The sequence below is a fragment of the Aythya ferina genome (assembly GCF_964211825.1).
Source record: "Aythya ferina genome assembly, chromosome: 2".
In the NCBI taxonomy this organism is placed as follows: domain Eukaryota; kingdom Metazoa; phylum Chordata; class Aves; order Anseriformes; family Anatidae; genus Aythya; species Aythya ferina.
The window spans coordinates 18,686,578-18,704,692 of NC_140297.1; the positions used below are offsets into that span (position 1 = coordinate 18,686,578).

The window sequence follows — 18,115 nt, forward strand, 5'->3', positions numbered from 1 at the left end:
CATAACTTTGAAGTGTAGAAGTTTACCACGATCAAACGGAATACTTTTGCATGCTTTTCCGCAGAGCCCCTATGAGAATCCTGGCTTCAACTTCACCTCTCAGACCAGAAAGACGAGAAATTGCCAATGTGGAGAAAAGGCCAAAGGAAAAAAAGAGCTGTTTTATTGCATGCACACAATTTCAAAATGGTATCTCTAGCATTTCAGCAGAGCAAGTATATTATATACCATGAAAACATCACTTCTGCAAAGGCTGTCACCGTTGTCACCGTAATTTTTGAATGATGGCCAAAGAGAGATAACTCAGCCATAGTCAGGAGGTGTTGAGTGTCCATTCTTGTTGTACAATGCACTATTTTAAAATATGCAATCCAAATTAATACAGATTTTGATCAGAAGCAGCCCCTGTGTTCAAAAGAACTCTGTTCAGTAGTGAGTAGGTGGAAGAGGGTCAAAGAAGTAGTCTTTACTTCTGAATACATGTAGCTAACGTGGTAGTTAACTATATCTGAAAACAGGTCTGGAGCACACAAACAGAGCCACAGCAGATACATTTGACATTCACTGCACATGGAACAAGAACAGTATTGGTCTAACTTTATAAAGTCATAGTAATATTGCTATATAAGTCAATGTTATATTACCCAATGATAGTACTTCATGCTTTTGAATGAAATCTATCAGACATATTCAGTTGCAGCTACAGGAATATAACTAAAATTGAAGAATTTCAGGACCTTAAGGAAGACGCTGAAAGGTACCACGTTAGCCCTTTGAAGCACATCTATTTGCTCTCTCATGTTGTGTGTGCACTAGTGTGAATAATCAAGTAATTAGATTTCTGACCTATCAAAAGGACCATTTTATAACTGAAGTACATAAACGAGAGGTGGTTGAGGATAGTGCCTGTAAATAAACTATTGCAATCTTTCTAAAATAATGAGGCCCTAAACTGTTGAAACAGCAGAAATACTTCCATGAAATATTAATAACAAAGCAGTATGACATGCTCAGAATTGATAATGAAACCAAGAAGCAAATGCACAATTAAGCAAATTACTTCACAGGAAATTTTCAGCGCAGTTGAATCAGCTTTGGGGCACACATAAAAGTCACAGTGCAGGCGGGACAGTAGTGGCATTTCCTTCTGGCCCATTGAGCTCATTTTGTTGTACCATTTCCTGGGGACAGACCTAGGATGGCTGGGGAGGAGATGAGGGTGTGTAGCCTCACCACCATCACCTCCACCATCACTCCTGGGTGCAATGTTAGGTGTGGGTAATGTGGTGGAAGAGCTGCTGCACAGCCACACCTCCTGCCCTCTCAGCATTAAGGTGGAGCACAGTCCAGTAAAAGGTAAGAGACAGAGACAGTGGGAAAGGGGATACGTTTCAAATGCTCTATACTTTCCCAATACAGAATGTTCACTTGAAAATACAAATACACCAGTCCTTGTTCAATACAGACAAAAAAAATTAGAAAAGGACATAACCATTTACTGCACAACAGGTATTTATCAGTATTTCTTACGTGAAATGGTCATTTACAAAGTATTTCAATAGACTTCAACCTAGGTACACATGCTCAGCTACTGTAAACCAGTCCATGCTGAAGCCTTGCTGGAGTAGCACCAAGCTGTACTTCACTGTAAAGGATTTGGAAACATGAAATAAGAAACTTTAAAAACCCTAAGCACTGCCCATGCCCCAAAATAAGTGATTTAAGTGATTAAAGGTATTGTTTTTATTCATGTGCTTTAATGCTAGTAAAAAAAGGAAAAAAAAAAAAAAAAAAAAACACAACTAAAATAGTTAATGCTCAGGGCTAATGATTGGAAAACACAAAGCAGCTAAGAAACATTACGGAAAGCACGATCATTTCCCTCTTCTGTATGTGCTGTACATCTTCCACTAAATTTTTTAACTTGTGTACATATTACAGTTATGAATTTAAACATTTAAAATAAAAACTGCAGGAAAGAGGAGTATAAATGCAACACTAGTACTTACCCTTATATCTCCATTTACAGCTCTGGAAGTGTGATTAAATGCATGTGCAGGATCTTTGTTGTAAACTTTAAGGAAAGACCGGTCTTGAATATTCCTGGAATCAAAAGAATCAGCAATGATAACAGATGAAAGTAGTTTTATTTACTTTATAGCCTGAAAGTTTCAGGTAACAGACAGACATGGTAGGTCTGCAACCGACCTATAAGAAAAACCTAAATGCCATAGCTTAAACACACACAAACAAAAGCCTACTTTGATTCTCTTTCCCATGGGAAGTATCATTCTTTCACTACCACTCCACACCCATAAAAATTAGATAGTGTTAAGTTTCTTTCAAGATCCTGCCATAGAGTGAAAGCACTTTGAAGACAATAGAGCTTCAACATTTGCACAACGCTCAAAAGGATTTAGTTAATATTTACATGTTTTATTGTGTACTCAACCCACGTGAATTTTTGCTATTCTAAGAAGCAAGGATATAAAAGAAAAGTCTTTCTAACTTCAGTTATTCAATTAACAACTTCTTCACAAATCTAAAAAAAAAACAACAGGTAAAAACTAAAAATTCAGAAGCAGATAAATCATTCCTCTAAACTTTATCTATAATAAAGATAAGGTTTTAAGGAAAAAAAAAAAAGGAAGCTAAAAAGAAACAAACAAGTTTTGATGAAATCTACCACATAAATGGTTTAGAAAGAAAGCCCTAAGAGTTTATTTTATTTAATTGAATACTTTGTCATTCACTAGTTCATTTTTAAACTATCACTATTAGGAAAGAGTTAGATGACAGAAGTATTCTATTTTGTTTCAAAACCTACCTTCTGATAATTTTATGGCTTAGAAATTTGCACTGAGATCTGCTGATTTCTTGTTCACATTTAGTCAGTAGCAGAGCCTCCAATCTACGCTCACTTACATCCTTTCAAAGCTGCGATTCCTTTCATTTCCCACTAGTGATCTCTAGAGAATTTACTCATACATGTGACTGAATTCCTTTCCTCCAGGTGCAGCTACAAGTCTAGTGAACTGATCCTAATCACGGGGATTATCATTTAAAAATGAAGGAAAGGATGCTTGGGCAGGTCCAATTTCTTTCTTCCGATGTCATATTACAACCAGTGATTGCTTTGTATGGGTAGCTAGTCAGAACTTGTGCTGCTGTTGTAGATGTCAAGTAGTCATTAAAGAAACTCACAGCTAAGAGACAGATCAGTGCCTTCTGTTTAAGAACTGCAGGGGCTGATGAGAACTTTAGTGTTTATGAGTGTTTACTTGCAGACTGCATAGGAAAATAGCTACCTTGTGGCAAGTTCAAGTTCTTCAATTATTTATGGTAATGTAAACTGTTTTCCATCTTACAAACGTTACTCTTCTGCTCTGAGACTTGCACTGGGATTCTCAGTTACCGTTTTCTGCCTCAGACTTGGAAATATGTTCCTTTTGATACAAAGCTAACTCTCCCATTTTCACCTCGAGAAATACTATATTTTTCATATAAATGAATTTTATCTGCTGTCTTTTTGCTCTGATGGCTATGAGATGGCACCTCAACTAACTGGAGTTTGTTTTAAAAGCGTTCCTCATAAATACTTCTTGTAGGAACACGACAATTTAAAGTAAAACATTGCTGTAAGGCAAATCACCAAAATACTAGGCATTTGATCTCTGAAGTGAATTCTATTTCACCTCATGTTGCTATTCTAAGATAAACACCACTGATAGCAGGTATATATTACTGCATGTTCATTATTACTATTATTTGCATTACTGTAGCTTCTTGATGCCCGTGGCATGTTCAAAGGTCCCATTGATCTGTGTGTACTGTATAAACACCCTAGGAAAACAACCCCTTCACCAGCTTACAAGATGAATATAAGACACAAAAGACAACAAAATAGCTGCAGAAAGATAAGGGAACAAAAAGGCATGAGAAGACCATAGTCTTTCCAGCCTGGTGAGCAATAAGCAAATCCTGGCACCACAGTCATGTGTTGAATAGGCAGTGCAAGAGAGAGAGGGGAAAAATGGGACTGGAAGAACAATGTGGTGGCTTTGCGGATATTTGTAGATGACTCCATCCAAGCACATTAGAGGGCTGCTGAAGAGGGAGCATGAAGGCACTTGTTTGAAAATTAAAGACATGCACAATGAAAGTTGGCATTATTAGCCAAGTGGAAGCAGATGGCACTTGGTACTGAAGAAGAAATGAAAAGAAGTACTGAAGTGGGCTTGGAGGGGCCCTCATAATGAAGACAAGTAGTTTATATTTAATGAGATGGAGGAGATACAGTCACAGGACAAGCGAAAAAATACATGTGAAACAGTGTGTTTGACAAACTAGGAGAATGATTTTGTTGCTTCATTTGAATGGGTAAGAGTGAACGAGATTACCTCCATCAAATGTCAAGAAAAGAACATTATAGCAGCTGATGTACAAAAAGCTACATGTTAAAAAGCTGGTGTTAAAAAATGTTACTAAGCTGATAATTTAGTCAAGTGTTTTTTCACTACAGGGTGTGAAAGGAAAGGCTGCCTCAAAGTGATGTTACACAGAAAAAGGAAAAAATCTGAAAAAATCTACAGTGGGTGCAGAACCCAGAACGGGATTAAGAAAGACCAGTTTATGGACTTAAGAAGCAAGTGAGTGCTTTATTTTTTATTTTTTTAAGAGAGAGAGAGAAAAGGAAATAAAATGGGGGGGAGTGGGATGGCCTCATGGTCTAATGAAGGAGGAATATAAGATGAGCTAAAACAAGCGGTCCATGAAACCACGTTAAAAAAGAAGACCAAGATTTTCGTTTGGGCAAAAAAGGTAAGTTTCAAGTCCAATTGCTCACATTCACAGGGAAGACATCAACAGCAGGACTAGGTTCACTGGCACGTACAATTCTGCATACCATTTTATAGGATGAATCATAACCACCTCAAATGTGGATGTAAAAATCTCCATTTGGCAAGATGAATCCCTTTGTAAAGCAAAATGGGATAGTTACCCAGGTAGGTATGATAACCCAACTAATCCACAGGGATAAGATGATAGTGAAAGATACAGACACAGAAAGGGAATGAGGACAAAGCCCTGAAAAAAAAAAAAAAAGTAGAAAATCAGTGCTTGAGAAGACAAAAAAGAGAGGAGAGAGACAGGAAGAAATTCAGAAAAAGCAGTTACTGAAACAAAGGGAGATCAAAGTTCCAAGAAGAAAGCATTAAAAGTATATGTCAGATCTGTGAGAATAAAGGTGTAATGTTCACAAAAGCTAGCCATTTGGTGACTCGGACATTTGCAATGGAACAGTAGGGAACAAAAGACAGGTTAGAATTAGAAGAATAAAACCCCACATAGTCTAGGACTGAACTGGAAGAGTAAAGCTCCAGACAGCAGTTGTAGTGACTGCTCAGTGCAGGACAGAAAGATGGGGTGGACAGTGGAAACTCAACTTGTGTGCATGGAGAGTTTTGTTGGGAGGCACAGAAACATGTTTGCGATGTAAAGAGTAAGCACTGTAATAGAACAATAATCAATAAAAGGACAAAGCAAGGGATGAGAGGCAGGGAGGAACAGAAGACAGCCTCCAAGAGAGATGGAGAGCTTAGAGCCAAATGAAACATCTGTGTTTAAGGCAAGGAAGAAAGATAATAGAAGAAAGAGATGGCAAGCAAAGGAGAAAGCAATTATGCTTCTTTTTATCTATTCACTGAGGGGAGACACTGTGTAAAGATCTTGCAAAGAGTAAGGAACAGAAATGGAGACTTTTTTTTTTTTTTTAAATTATCAAAAGGTGGTGAAAATGCAGCTGGTATTGTATGTTTTGGACTGCTGAGGTTTCCTTAGTGAGCAGGGTGGCAGGACTGAAGAAGGGAATTTTTCTATGAAGGAAGTCAGCTGGGTCGTGGGATTTCCTCTAGAAACACTCTACAATACAGGCATAGGAGCAGAGGAAGCAGATGTTGGAAGCGAGCCAGACCTGAGGTTGGCAGAGTGACGCCTGCAATAGGAGCAAGGGAAAAAAGGTGGAGTGGAGTGGTATTAAGATAATCAACAACCCCATTCTTAGGGGCAGGGAGGAGATGAAGTCATAAACTGTTAGTCTGAAACTCAAGGGAAGATGGAAGGATAAAGTGAGAGAGAAGGAGCTGATGGGGCAGATGATGGTTGGCAACAAGGCGCTCAGCAACAGAGACACAGGAACCCCTATCCTGATTTTATCACTTGATCTGATCTAGTGAACAGACTGTTTGATGTATGAGAAACTTGAGCACATGATGAATGACGATGTAAAAATCGGATCGGTCTTAACATAGGAGTTACAGTGGCCAAACAGGGGTGTGGAAGACTGCAAAACAAGATTAAAAAATGAAACAAACAAACAAAAACAAGAAAAAACACAGAAACTGAAATCCAAGCAGCTGGCTGATGACAAGACACTGGATAGACAGCCTGTGGAAAGCAAGACAGAGGACAGAAGATGGGGTGCAGTGCTGTTCAAAGACTAGAAAGAAGAGGAATGCAGGAATTTGAAATGACAAGGATAGAAAAAAACAGCTTGCTCTTTCCTTAAACTACATGAAGTGGAGAAGCACCTGAGCCAAGTAATCACCAGAAGAAACAAGGCAGTAGTGGACAATACACTTCCCTTGCTTTCATGTCATTTTCCTGCATTAGTGGTAGAGACTGGCAGAGAGGAAACACCTTTTCTGCTTTCTTCTCCATCCTCTTAGGCTCTTCTGTCCATTATTTTTACCTTGTAACATCTAATGAAAAGGATCCACGAAGGCCCACCTTATTTCCCTGCACAGTTCTATAGTGTGGCATGCCTGAGATTTTTGTTGCTTTGTGATTTGGGATTTTCCAGAGCCCCTGAGAACCTAGTCCTTTTGCTTGAAGAACACAGACATCAGGACTGAAGGAACATGGTTAGTTGGGCAGCTGAAAACCCAGAAAATAGAGGATAGAAAGAACAATCTACATGTTAGCCAGATCATTTTTTTAATAAGCTCTGAAGTAGTGAAAGAAAGAGACTGCATTAGTTGCTGCATCCTGACATAAAATAGGAAGGTGGTGAGGTTGCTGTAGCAGCAGTTACTAATGCCACAGATCTCTGGCAGTGTTAGATAACGGATAATTGAAACTGTTGTGAGGGCATCAATGACATTCATATTTTTAACTTCAGGCTCACACAGATCGGGTTTTGCTCTGCCAGCAAAGAAAAAGACCATGTTTTCTGTAAATGTTTACTTTGCGTTCAGTGTTTTAAATATTTATGTCTCAGTTAAAATGCAGTAAAATATTAAATATGTCAACCTGCATGCATTATATGAATATTTGAACAAGGTACACCATTCATCAATGGCTTGTGCAACAGATGTTGCACCTACAGCAAGCCTCCCATATTGCTTAGATACCACTGAACAGGCCTTTATGTGTTAGGACACTATCTGCTAGATACTTATCAGCTACACTCCTTTTTATTCTATAAGTGTGCTACAAAAAAACAGTCAACAACAACAAAAAACAAAGCAGCAACAACAACAAAACAAATCCAAAACCCGGCAGCTGTAATTGCTTCTACACTTACCTCACATCACACAATTCATAGTATATGTTTCTGCTCTCATCCTTGATGTAAATGGCCACACTGGGCGATTCCAGCATTTTCATTGTCAGCTGCTGGGGGAAGGCACTTACAAAAAGGGCACGAATTGTGTCTGTGCTTGTGATTTCATTTGGCATCCTCAACTGCTTTGTTTCGTCTCCATACTGAAGATACAAAACACCTACAAGGAAAATATAATAGTAAATTTAACATTCTTAAGTGCAGAGAAATCATCTGCCCTTCCATGTAGGACACAGACCAAGCAGAGAAAAATCAGCTCACACCCCTTGCTCATAAAGCACATACAAAATTTTCCTTTTCAACACAATATTGGAGTAGAGCATTGAACCCTGATAGAATTGTGCCCTGATAAATATGCTTGCTCCAATGTTGCACTTTGCTGAGAAGCCTATTTTTACTGTTTTTCAGTTAGATAAATTAGAAGTTTACCTTAAGAAGGCCAATGGAAAATCCCAAACACACCAAGTCTGCTCTATAGGGGAAGGTGTTGGTAATTCACAAGGTACGTTTATTCTTAACGTAGTTGAGTAGTTGAGGAAGACCTTCACCATTTTATATCACCCAGTTACCATTAAACATAAATTTTGCATTTTAGCCTCATGCTTACTGAACAGTCTTCCCCAGAAACAGACTTCCATTTTAACACTAGCTATTTTATATTTAAAGTTCAATTTGCTGGCGTTACATAGTATAAAGCCCCAGGTGAAACTCCTAGCAGGAGTAAAACTGAGGTCTCACACATAAAAAAGAGCAATTTCAGATCCTTTCAGTTTCACAGCAGTATTAATAGGCATCCTTAGCACTCAGTGAGAAACATGAATGATCTTAGGATGCTGGGTTGCAAAATGTGGGTATTCTTATTCACTGAAGACAAAAAGCACACCATTCTGATATAGCTAACTCTCTGTTTTCAAGGAATGGGAGGCTGTAAGGTGTTGGATAATGGAAAAAACATGGATCATACAGACCAGGGACTCAGTGAAGGGATACCCAGTACACCTTCCATCCTGTCTGTGTTGTGCATACAGTATAGCCACAGTATATACAGTGGTTGCCTGTATTCCACTGGCTGCTGCCGTACTGCAAGTTTTGCTGCCATATTGCAAGTCATTAGCTTTGTGACAGCACAATCCCATTCCATCTCAAGCTACAAAGCCCACCAAGGACCAAAGCACTGAGAACAGAGACCTCAATGATCAGCAGAAGTCAGACTGGACTTGGTGTGGTTGATTAGCTATGACCATGCCACACCTGAAGACCACCAGAAGGTGTTCTTATGAGCATCTCCAATGTAGGAAAGCTCATCAGGACCTGCACAGAAGAGAACAGGCTGCTACCACATGGTTGCAACCAAAGAAAGAATATTCCTGGGATCCACAGCACTAGAGATTAGGTGCAGAGGCAAATACTCAGCTGAACTACTTTGAGTACAGAGGAAAAGGGAACTGGCAAGCCCAGCTGAGCCTGCATGTCCACTCCATACTCAAAGCACAGATGTCCTGCCTGAGCATGGATTGATGGGATCACATTGGGCTCTTGCTCAGCCATCTCATGTGTCTCTGTACAACAGTGCATTGTGCTTGGAAGGAACACCTTTACTCCTATGCTAGCTGCAAGAGATAGAGCAGGTAGAGCTTTTGCAGTGGTGTCTAAAGACAGTAAAATGGCACATCATTCACTTTGCAGACACTTAGCAGGCCAAAATGAGATGGAGGAGAAAAAAAAAGAAAACGTGCAAAAAAATAAGAAAAAAATACCACTGAAGTTTGTAGTTCCACCAGCTGTCTAAGATTTGGAGGTAACTGCTTTGTATGTGGCCCATAGGCTAACTAGCCATAGGAAAGCATTGGTAAAAGGGATTTGCTCAAGAATTAGTGATTACAGAAGCCTCTACACTAAAGTCACAGTAGTTCATACAAGCAAGGCAGTTTTACACCACCCAGTTTGGATGCTGCCAACACATAATGGCAGAAGCTCAGCATTCGGATTGAACTAATTGCTACTGTCTTTTATTTTCAGGCAGACTTTGGGGCCTGAGCAGAGTTTTGTGCTGCCATGCCTTGCATCTGCCAATAGCCAACAGAGGTAGGCTAAAACTAGGCAGGGTACTTTACACAAACTGAATTCACCACAATAATTGCATCATAGATGGACTGTGTGTTGTTGTATTGTGGTCAATACAAACTGGAGGGTTGGGAACACAAGCTCCTTAATGCTGTTACCATCAGTCATCACCAAATCTCAGCAAATCACAAAACTTAGATGGTGACTCAAACATTCTCACATGAAAGTCATTAACAAGGGGACAACATTCCCATAAACTATCAACAACAGCTTAGAGACGTGAGGTACAAACATTGAGCAAAAACAATGGCAAAAACTGAAGTCCTAGAACATAAAGGCATTTAGTGAAAAAACAGCAGAAGATATTTTAATCTAAGATGAGCTATCATAGTCCTATGTATTTTGTATAGTCCTTTGTATTTTTGTCACTATATTGCTATAGAAGAATGAGTACATACTTAGGCAGATGTGCCTACAAGCAGTTGGTAGATAATTGTTTTTGAAGCTAGGAAAGGAAGATGTTAATTATTATGAATACTAAACAGACAGCTCAATATTACCTAACCATTATTTAACATTAAGCTGCTTTTATAAAACATTTTAAAAATCATTTTCCTACTATTATCAAGAGCTGATACTTCTTTTATTAAAATTGACATCAGACCCCTTATGAATCCTACTATAAACTTCTATTTCCATTGGTTGTAAAAAATGTTTGAGACTGCAAAGTCACTGGTTTTATTTAGAAGGTTGAGGAAAAGTTTCCTAAGAATTCTATTTTTGATGCCAATATTTCATGAGTTATTAAACTTTTTTTTTAAAAAAAATATTATTATTATTTCATTTTAATTTGAGACGTCATTCATTTCTTTATGTTCTTTTAAGGTAAAAATATTTTTTTTAGTGCTCATTCAAATATTCTCTGCTGTGAAACACCTTTTAGAATTCAGGAACTAACTATATTTGATTTTTTAAAGTACATGTTTTTAATGATTGCATTTAGTTCACTGTTCCAAGACGTGCATAAACATTCATTTTTGATGATAGCTTTCAGTTCTTAGGCAGAACACAAGGAACCTTCAATATTTTGTTACTGGAAACTTTCTTGGATTAAATAGCAAAAAAACATTTTTGGCCCAAAATACACACTTTTCATAGCAGCTTTGCAGGTGTGTATTGACTCTCTTTTCTGCTTAGTTTAAAAGTTAGCTCAGAATGCAGAAAACACTGCTTTTGCATCTCAGGACAATAAATGGATTCTGAATATTGAGCTACTGAAACAATTAAGTCAAAAGAAATGTTAGAACTGAAAATATTTCTCGTTCATGAGTCTGAATTATTCCAGAACAGTCTTGACTCTGCCTGTCCTCAAATAGTCCCACAAAATATTGATCCAAAACAAAATTACAGTCATCTTTAGGTCTTTGATTTTCAAAGCAAATATGCATGTTTTCCAAAAAAAATAGTGCCTTAAAACAGAGAGCTTTAACATATAAATCAGAGAAATGTTTTGACCACAATATTACTGTAGGGGTAAAAGACACTGTCAAAGGCATAATAAACTCTCTTTTCCTTACTCCCCCTTAAGTTAGAAGCCCTTTAAAAAAACTACTGCCTTTGCTCTTGAAGTGTCTGATACGTTTCATGATACAGCAATGCTTTAGGGCATTTCCTATTTGACAAAACTAACTGCTCACTCCTAAAAATCCTGTTTCAGCATGACAGGATATAAATACTTCCAAATTAATTCATTATTTTAAGTCATCCTCGTTAGTTTTCTCACACACACCGATGGGCTAAAACTCTGAACTCTGAAAATACCCATGTGGCCAGCTTCATGGAAGCTGCTAGAGCTCTGAGGTGCGTTTTAGCTTCAGCTGAAAAGTTACTCCCTTGGAGAATTAAAGTAAGAATAAATAGAATATAGCACAGGTACAGGTTTTGTTTGGGCACAAGCATATATGCCAGCAGAGCTGCTGGAAAGAAAGCTAAACAAAAGAGATGCTAATGTCTCCATGTACCCTAACGTTTCTCTTCACTTAAGCTTCTGTCACAACGGATTTACCTGAAACATGAAGATTGTGCTGAGTTTTAAACAACCCAAAATAAACTGGACTGTTACATGCCCCACTAGTCTAGGAAGACAAGAAACACCAGGGTACATGAGAAATACACTGTGTAACAGCCCATGGTCCAGGTCAGCCAACACCGTGGCTACCATTCCTAGGTGCTCCTAGATGCTGCCAGGCCTGGGCTTTTCTACAGCTACAATCAAATTGCAGTGTTAGGCTTTCCCTTTCTTTATGCTGGTATAATGCTTTCAGAAACACCTCTGGAAATTCTGATTGTTCTTTATCCCACGGACAATGAATGGGTAGTGGCATTAAACACAGGCTATAGTACAAAACATTTGCATGTAAGCCAGGACTTAGAAACTTAAACCTCTTTACAAATTGCTTCACAAAATTCCTGTCAACAGCAAAGTATGTTTTATAGTAGGGGAAATTAAACACCCAAGAGGTGAAAGGACACGTTCAAAGAAAGGCTTGCAAGCACATAATCCAGATCTTCTGATGATCACGCAACACACCACATGATCGCCCTTTCCTTCCTTGCATACAGAGGTCTTTCAAAAACAAACCGCTTTCTGCTCCTCCCTTTAGGAAGGGTCAGTAACAGAAGGACTTGCAAAACAGTCTTTCCCCTCAGGGCTAGTCTATATGCAAAGCAGCAGGGTGTAATGAAAGATGCGCTTTTAACCTGATTTATATAGGCAGAGCCTCACACACAAGCTGAACCCACCAGGGCCTGGAGCATCCACCCTGAGCCTGTAGTTGTGCTAGCACTGCTTTGGGGACTGCCCATGCTGTGGCTGTGGCTCACGTAGACACACCAGGCCCATGGAAAGGCGTTCAGCTCAGATGCAGCTGCCAGTGCAACAACAAAGTCTGTAGAACCCAATTATTTACTGAGGACATGTCTATGCAGTATAACAGCGAACCATAACTGAACTCATGGGGTCCAGGGTGTCTATAGAGCTGCACCGTACCCTTACCAGCAAGCACATTGACTCCTTAGTTGCAGGTGGCAAAGGCTTACTCCTCATGGCAAAAGCTAATGCTGTGTAGGCAGCACGACACCACCCTGCTGCTCATGTCTCTCAGCACTTCCATCTACTATATGGTGCTGACCTAATCCTGACTAAACACCATACTGTCATGATTTTATTGCTAGCGATGACCTCAGTGCTGGGCAGCTGAAAGCTAGTTCAGGGATGCTTAGAGGAGGTTTAATCACAACTAGCTTTTATTCACAGAACAGGAATTATCCCTATAAACGGGTTATTTAGCAGAAAAATGTGAAGTGCTCAACAGTGGAAAGAAGTTAAATATCTGATAAATCATGAATAAGTTAACAAATACGATTCAGGAAGCTTTACAAATATCAGTTAATTCTCAGCCACAACAAATTTTAAGTGGACAAACACTGTTACGATGATAATCAAGGAAAGAAAACAAAAGCTTAAAAAGTTAAATAACCTCTCAGTGTTAGAAAAGAAAATATAGTTAAAGCTTACATTGGAGTCCATGTGTTTCTTTTCTGTGAAGCCATAGGAAACTCACTGTGCAGGTAAGACACCTTGCAAATTTCTGTATTGAAAATCTTATTGACATTTAGTAACACCTTAATCCATGGGCTCCCATCTGAAGAGAAGTATTAATGTATTTGGCTGATGTTTGATGCTTGGGTGGTGGAGCATTGAAACCTTCCCACAGAACCAGGAATCAGAGGCATGAACAAGGTACTGCTGTTCTCTTCTGACCTAGACACTTTATGTACACTCTGGAAATTCTCTGTCCAATTTGAAAGCTTCAAATAATTAGTGAAGATGTTTGGACTAAAGCAATCAAAGGCATTGGCAGCTCTGGAATTTCTTTAAATCAAAGCTGCAAAGCTAGGTATAACTAAAACAGGGGAAAAATATGTATCTACAAAAATAGGCCTCTAGAGGTTGTTGAGTGAGTAACGCCACCAAAATACTACATTAAGAATTAGTAGAGAATATATAAGGAATGGAAAATTGGATAAATTAGCAAAGAAAGCTGTGTCTTAAGGAGAAGAAATATGGAGCACATGGTGAGGAAATACAGTAAGAATTGCCAGAAATCAAGCTGAGTGATGTTTTGGAAAGTAAATTAAATAACATAGTGTTGAGTTATTAGATTTATTTTACTCTTTACCTAACTATCAATTAGCCGTATCTTTTTGAGATGATGGACAGTCTTTGTCTTTACATGCTGGTTTAGCTCGATCTTCCACCATATGGCCATTGAGTCACTGGCTCTGTCTGCACCTTCCCTCACGCTGAAGTCAGCAGCAATGCCAAGAGCAGATGTGAGAAAATGAACCCATATTAGTTCCTGTTGAGTCCTGTATCAATTCTAAATCTAAGGATAACTTTTAAAATCTTGATAACTGTTTTTGTTGGAACATTTCAGGATGATCCAGAGGGGATCACAATATAGACTGCCAAGCATTTCCTCAAAAATCAATTTAACATTCTTTTTTTTTTTTTTTTTTTACTAAAACGTCAAGATCCTTCAAATTTTTCTTTGATTTTCCTGACACAATTATAAAATATAAGACTAAGGGTGGCACAGCCCCGTATTGTTCTTCCCTCACACTATCAGATAAACAGAGATAACTCATAGCTGTTGTCCTTATCACCAAATTCTGCAAAAGTTATGCAGATAAAACTTTATTACACTAACACCTCTAGCAGTGTGGAAGAAACTCCTCAATATGCAGTTCTTTCTTTCCACACCCACAATACTTGTCTCTCTTATTTCACCACTCACATTTTCAACTAGTCTGAGGTCATTGCCATGATCCTTGTGGTATTTCTAGCCTGAAGCTCTCGTACTAGTTTCCATTAGCTACTCCCTGCTGATAATCTGTCCTCCACATTCATAAAGCGTCTATAAATATTCTTAGCTGTCTTCAAGTACTAAGAGAATCAAGAAGTAGATCTTTTCATGAAATAAAATAGTTATTTAATATAACTGTATTCCAGAACAGCCTGAAGACTTTTACTCAAGGTATTAAGTTATTTGATAACAATTTTAATAAAAACAGGAACTGCTGAATTTAGTCCAGTACTTCTTACTACTATTTCATCCTTGTCTGCTATTTACTGTAAAGTGCTGTAATTCTGCATTATATTTATTACCCAGTGAAAAAGACATATGGAAAATTTAGCAGTTACATATGATTTCAACCAAACAATTACGAGAAATAATGATTTTTATCTGTCACTCAAATACTAGCACTTTACTACAAATGAATACATTTAGCTGGCTTAGAAGAAAAAGGAACAAACAATCAAAAAAAAAAAAAAAAAGGCAACGGACAACTTTCTTTACTGAGAGAAAACTTGCATTTGTCCTATTTGATTGCAGGGGAAAAAAAAAAAAAAAAGTGAAATCACCTATTGGCAAAGGCACTACCATATACCTACGTCAGCAAGCCCATCAAGCACAGACAGTTACTTTTATAATCTTGAGAGTTTGGGGGAACATTTCGGTTTAACCTAGTTCCCCAGGTAGAAAACAATGTTCTGGCAGGATGACTTTTGGATAGTAATTGCATCTATATCCTTGCTCTTGCCAGAATAGCTCCACTGACCAGCAAGATGACTTTTTTATATCCCTAACTGACAAAATGATGCCAGTAAACTTGGAAGAACAGAGAAAGTCTATGACACTTAATGACAAAATATAAAAAAATGACAAGTGAACAACTCAGTGAAATAAACTAGAAAGTCCATGTGTCCCAGAGCTATTTTTCAGAGGGCCCATAGGCTCTGCCATGCAGGATTGACTCCAGTTCACACTCACCAAACAATTTAGTGTAGTAAAATCAGAGAACTACACACGAACAGCTACAGGACTTTCCTATGCAGGCGCTAGCAGCCGTGCTGCTTTTGCCCACCAGAAGCTGAGCCCCTGACCTCTGAAGAAGCCAATAAGCCCTGGCCAGCCGGCTCCCAGCCAGAGGTATTAAGCTGGCGAGTACAGCTTCAGAGGATGTGTCTGCCAAAGACTACATAGACACACTAAGCATTTATGGACCATGTAAGCAAGTATTTTACACAGGGACACTTTTGCTTGAAACCTTTAAAAGGGCAATAGCAAAAACAAACAAACAAACAAAACCCATCAAGCTTCTTGTAATACATGTACTTCCTCTTGAATAAACACAAAAAGAGAGCAAGGTCCTACCCAACTGTATTTCCTTCCTATGTAAATCTACATTAAATACACTAAATACATTATTTGAGTGGTGACTCTTGTTTATAAACCCTGCTTTTTAGTACTAAACTATGTAGAAGGGACATGTTCAAGGGCAGAATCTGACCATGTTATTACTCCATATTCATAGGCCATATATGATTTGGTAGTTTTGCCACACCTACCAAGTTTACTATATGTTTACTATAGGAATTACCTTCAATACTTCTGAAGTTATTTCATTTCTAAAGAGTTTGCTACTGTCAGCAACAGGTTTAGGGGTTGAGCAACCAGCACGTGAAAGCAGAGTTGGTTCCAGTATCACACCAGATGAATGAGTCATTAAGGCCTTAAGTCATTAGGGCCTACATTTAAACAGGATCACGGAATTGTGAACTTAGCATGGTTAAGGAGAACATTGCCAAAAGGCCATTTGCTGGGCTCACTCCACTTTGTCATTATCTCTTTCATACTAGTGGAGCCAAAACTGGAGGTAATAACCCACATGCAACCTCACAAATGCTGACAAGAAGGGGACAATCACTTCCCTTGACCTGGTGGCTAGTTTTGTTCATGTAGTTTTCACCACTGCAAGGACACACTGCTAACCTATAGTCACATTGCTGTTAGACATTAAGTCCTCTTCAGAAAGCTGCTCCCAAGGTAATTTGTCCCCTGCCTATGCTGTTGCACAAAGACTCTGCATTTTCCTTTTGTTGAGCATCATGAGGTTCCTGCCAGCCCATTCCTTGAGCTCACTGGGGTTCCAGTGAGAGGCAGGTTGACTCTCCAGTACACTAAAAGCTTGGTGTTAACTCTAACCCTGATGTTGGTCATTCCATCCCAAGAGCCAGGTTGCTAATGTTAAGAAGTACTACCCCCAGGGTCCACCCCTGAGGAAGACCACTCAAAACCAGCTGCCAGTCGGACTATGAAGTGTTAAGACCAGTCCACCTTGAAGGCCACCCATCTCTCCCCAGTGTGACTACAAGGATCCTAAAAGAGGTGTGTGAAAGGCTTTCTTAAAGTCACAATAATCATCATCCACTGCTCTCCCCTCATCACTGCCCTCCACCCCCTCCACGTATATTCAACACAGAAGGTAACTGGGTAAAAGCAATGGTACCAACTGCCCCTCTTCTATGAAATAGATGAGTAGTTAAAAATTTATCTAGAAGTGCTTCCAGCTTGAGAGTTCTCCAGACTATTGACCCTAATATCCCAAAAGAGTACCCTAATCAGCAGGCTATTAACAAGCCTCTGGTGCAGCAATTATCCTCTTATCCTGTTTAACTCAGGCTACCCTATAGCCAAAAATGCAAAAGAGGGGGAGAGAATGAGAAGAAAACAAACCGAGAGACAGCCTTGCATGACAGTGTAGAGATGACAGGATTTCCCTTTGAGAACAGAAACCTGAATTCAGGCCCAGCTCCATGCAGTAACTGCATTAGCATCACTACCTAAATATATAAACAGTAGTGGGAGCAGTGACTAAATCCTAGAGTTCCTCATTCAGGGACTTGCTGTCAGCGCTGTCAGTGATTCCTAAACACACTGTGCAGAGGGAAAGGCACTACACTTCTCCGACTGGCCAAATTCTTGAACTTCTCACAATGCATGGAATTGCAATACACTTCTTGCTTACAGGACTACATGTCCTTTTGTAAATGGATTAGTGTTAGACTTGTGAATTTTACCTAACATGCAGCTTCGATCAAATTTGTCCAAGTGATATATCGCTCTATGCCAGATATGACCCATACCTTTCATTAGAAAGGTGATTTGGCCTGTGCAGGCTACTGCAGCTGCCAAATCCCTCTTCCAGAAGACACCAAATGCTGAAAGCCCAAACCGTTGCTGCTGACTGAATAAGAAGCAGTAATATAGCAGAATGAAAACCTTGCACCTCACATTCAGGCATGATTTGGCGTAAAGAGGGAATATAGTTTATCAATATGGATCCTAAGTACCTCTCCTGTTATCTTCACCATTTTTCATTTGGATTTATTTACATTGCAAGGTCCTCCAACAGGGCCATTTTCTCACTATGTGTATTACCCAACACAGGTAGGTCACATTTCTAGTTAGGGTCCTTTAGTATTACTGCAGTGCAAATAAATAATAAAGATTGCATCAG

The 18,115-nt window shown here is 39.0% G+C and overlaps 1 protein-coding gene across 21 annotated transcripts in view; it reads right to left on the minus strand.

The window, feature by feature from the left end:
* Window positions 1-18,115, minus strand: part of KIAA1217 — a 377,584-nt gene that overhangs the window by 84,661 nt on the left and 274,808 nt on the right. For all 21 annotated transcript variants that reach the window (XR_014689829.1, XR_014689830.1, XM_084510244.1 and 18 more), the window contains 2 exons: window positions 7,586-7,784; window positions 2,010-2,103 (listed from right to left, as the gene is read on the minus strand). Coding sequence is in view for 19 of the 21 variants with exons in the window: in XM_084510244.1 (XP_084366370.1) it covers window positions 2,010-2,103; window positions 7,586-7,784 (293 nt within the window). In the remaining 2 variants the exon portion in view is untranslated. The remainder of the gene's footprint in view (window positions 1-2,009; window positions 2,104-7,585; window positions 7,785-18,115) is intronic.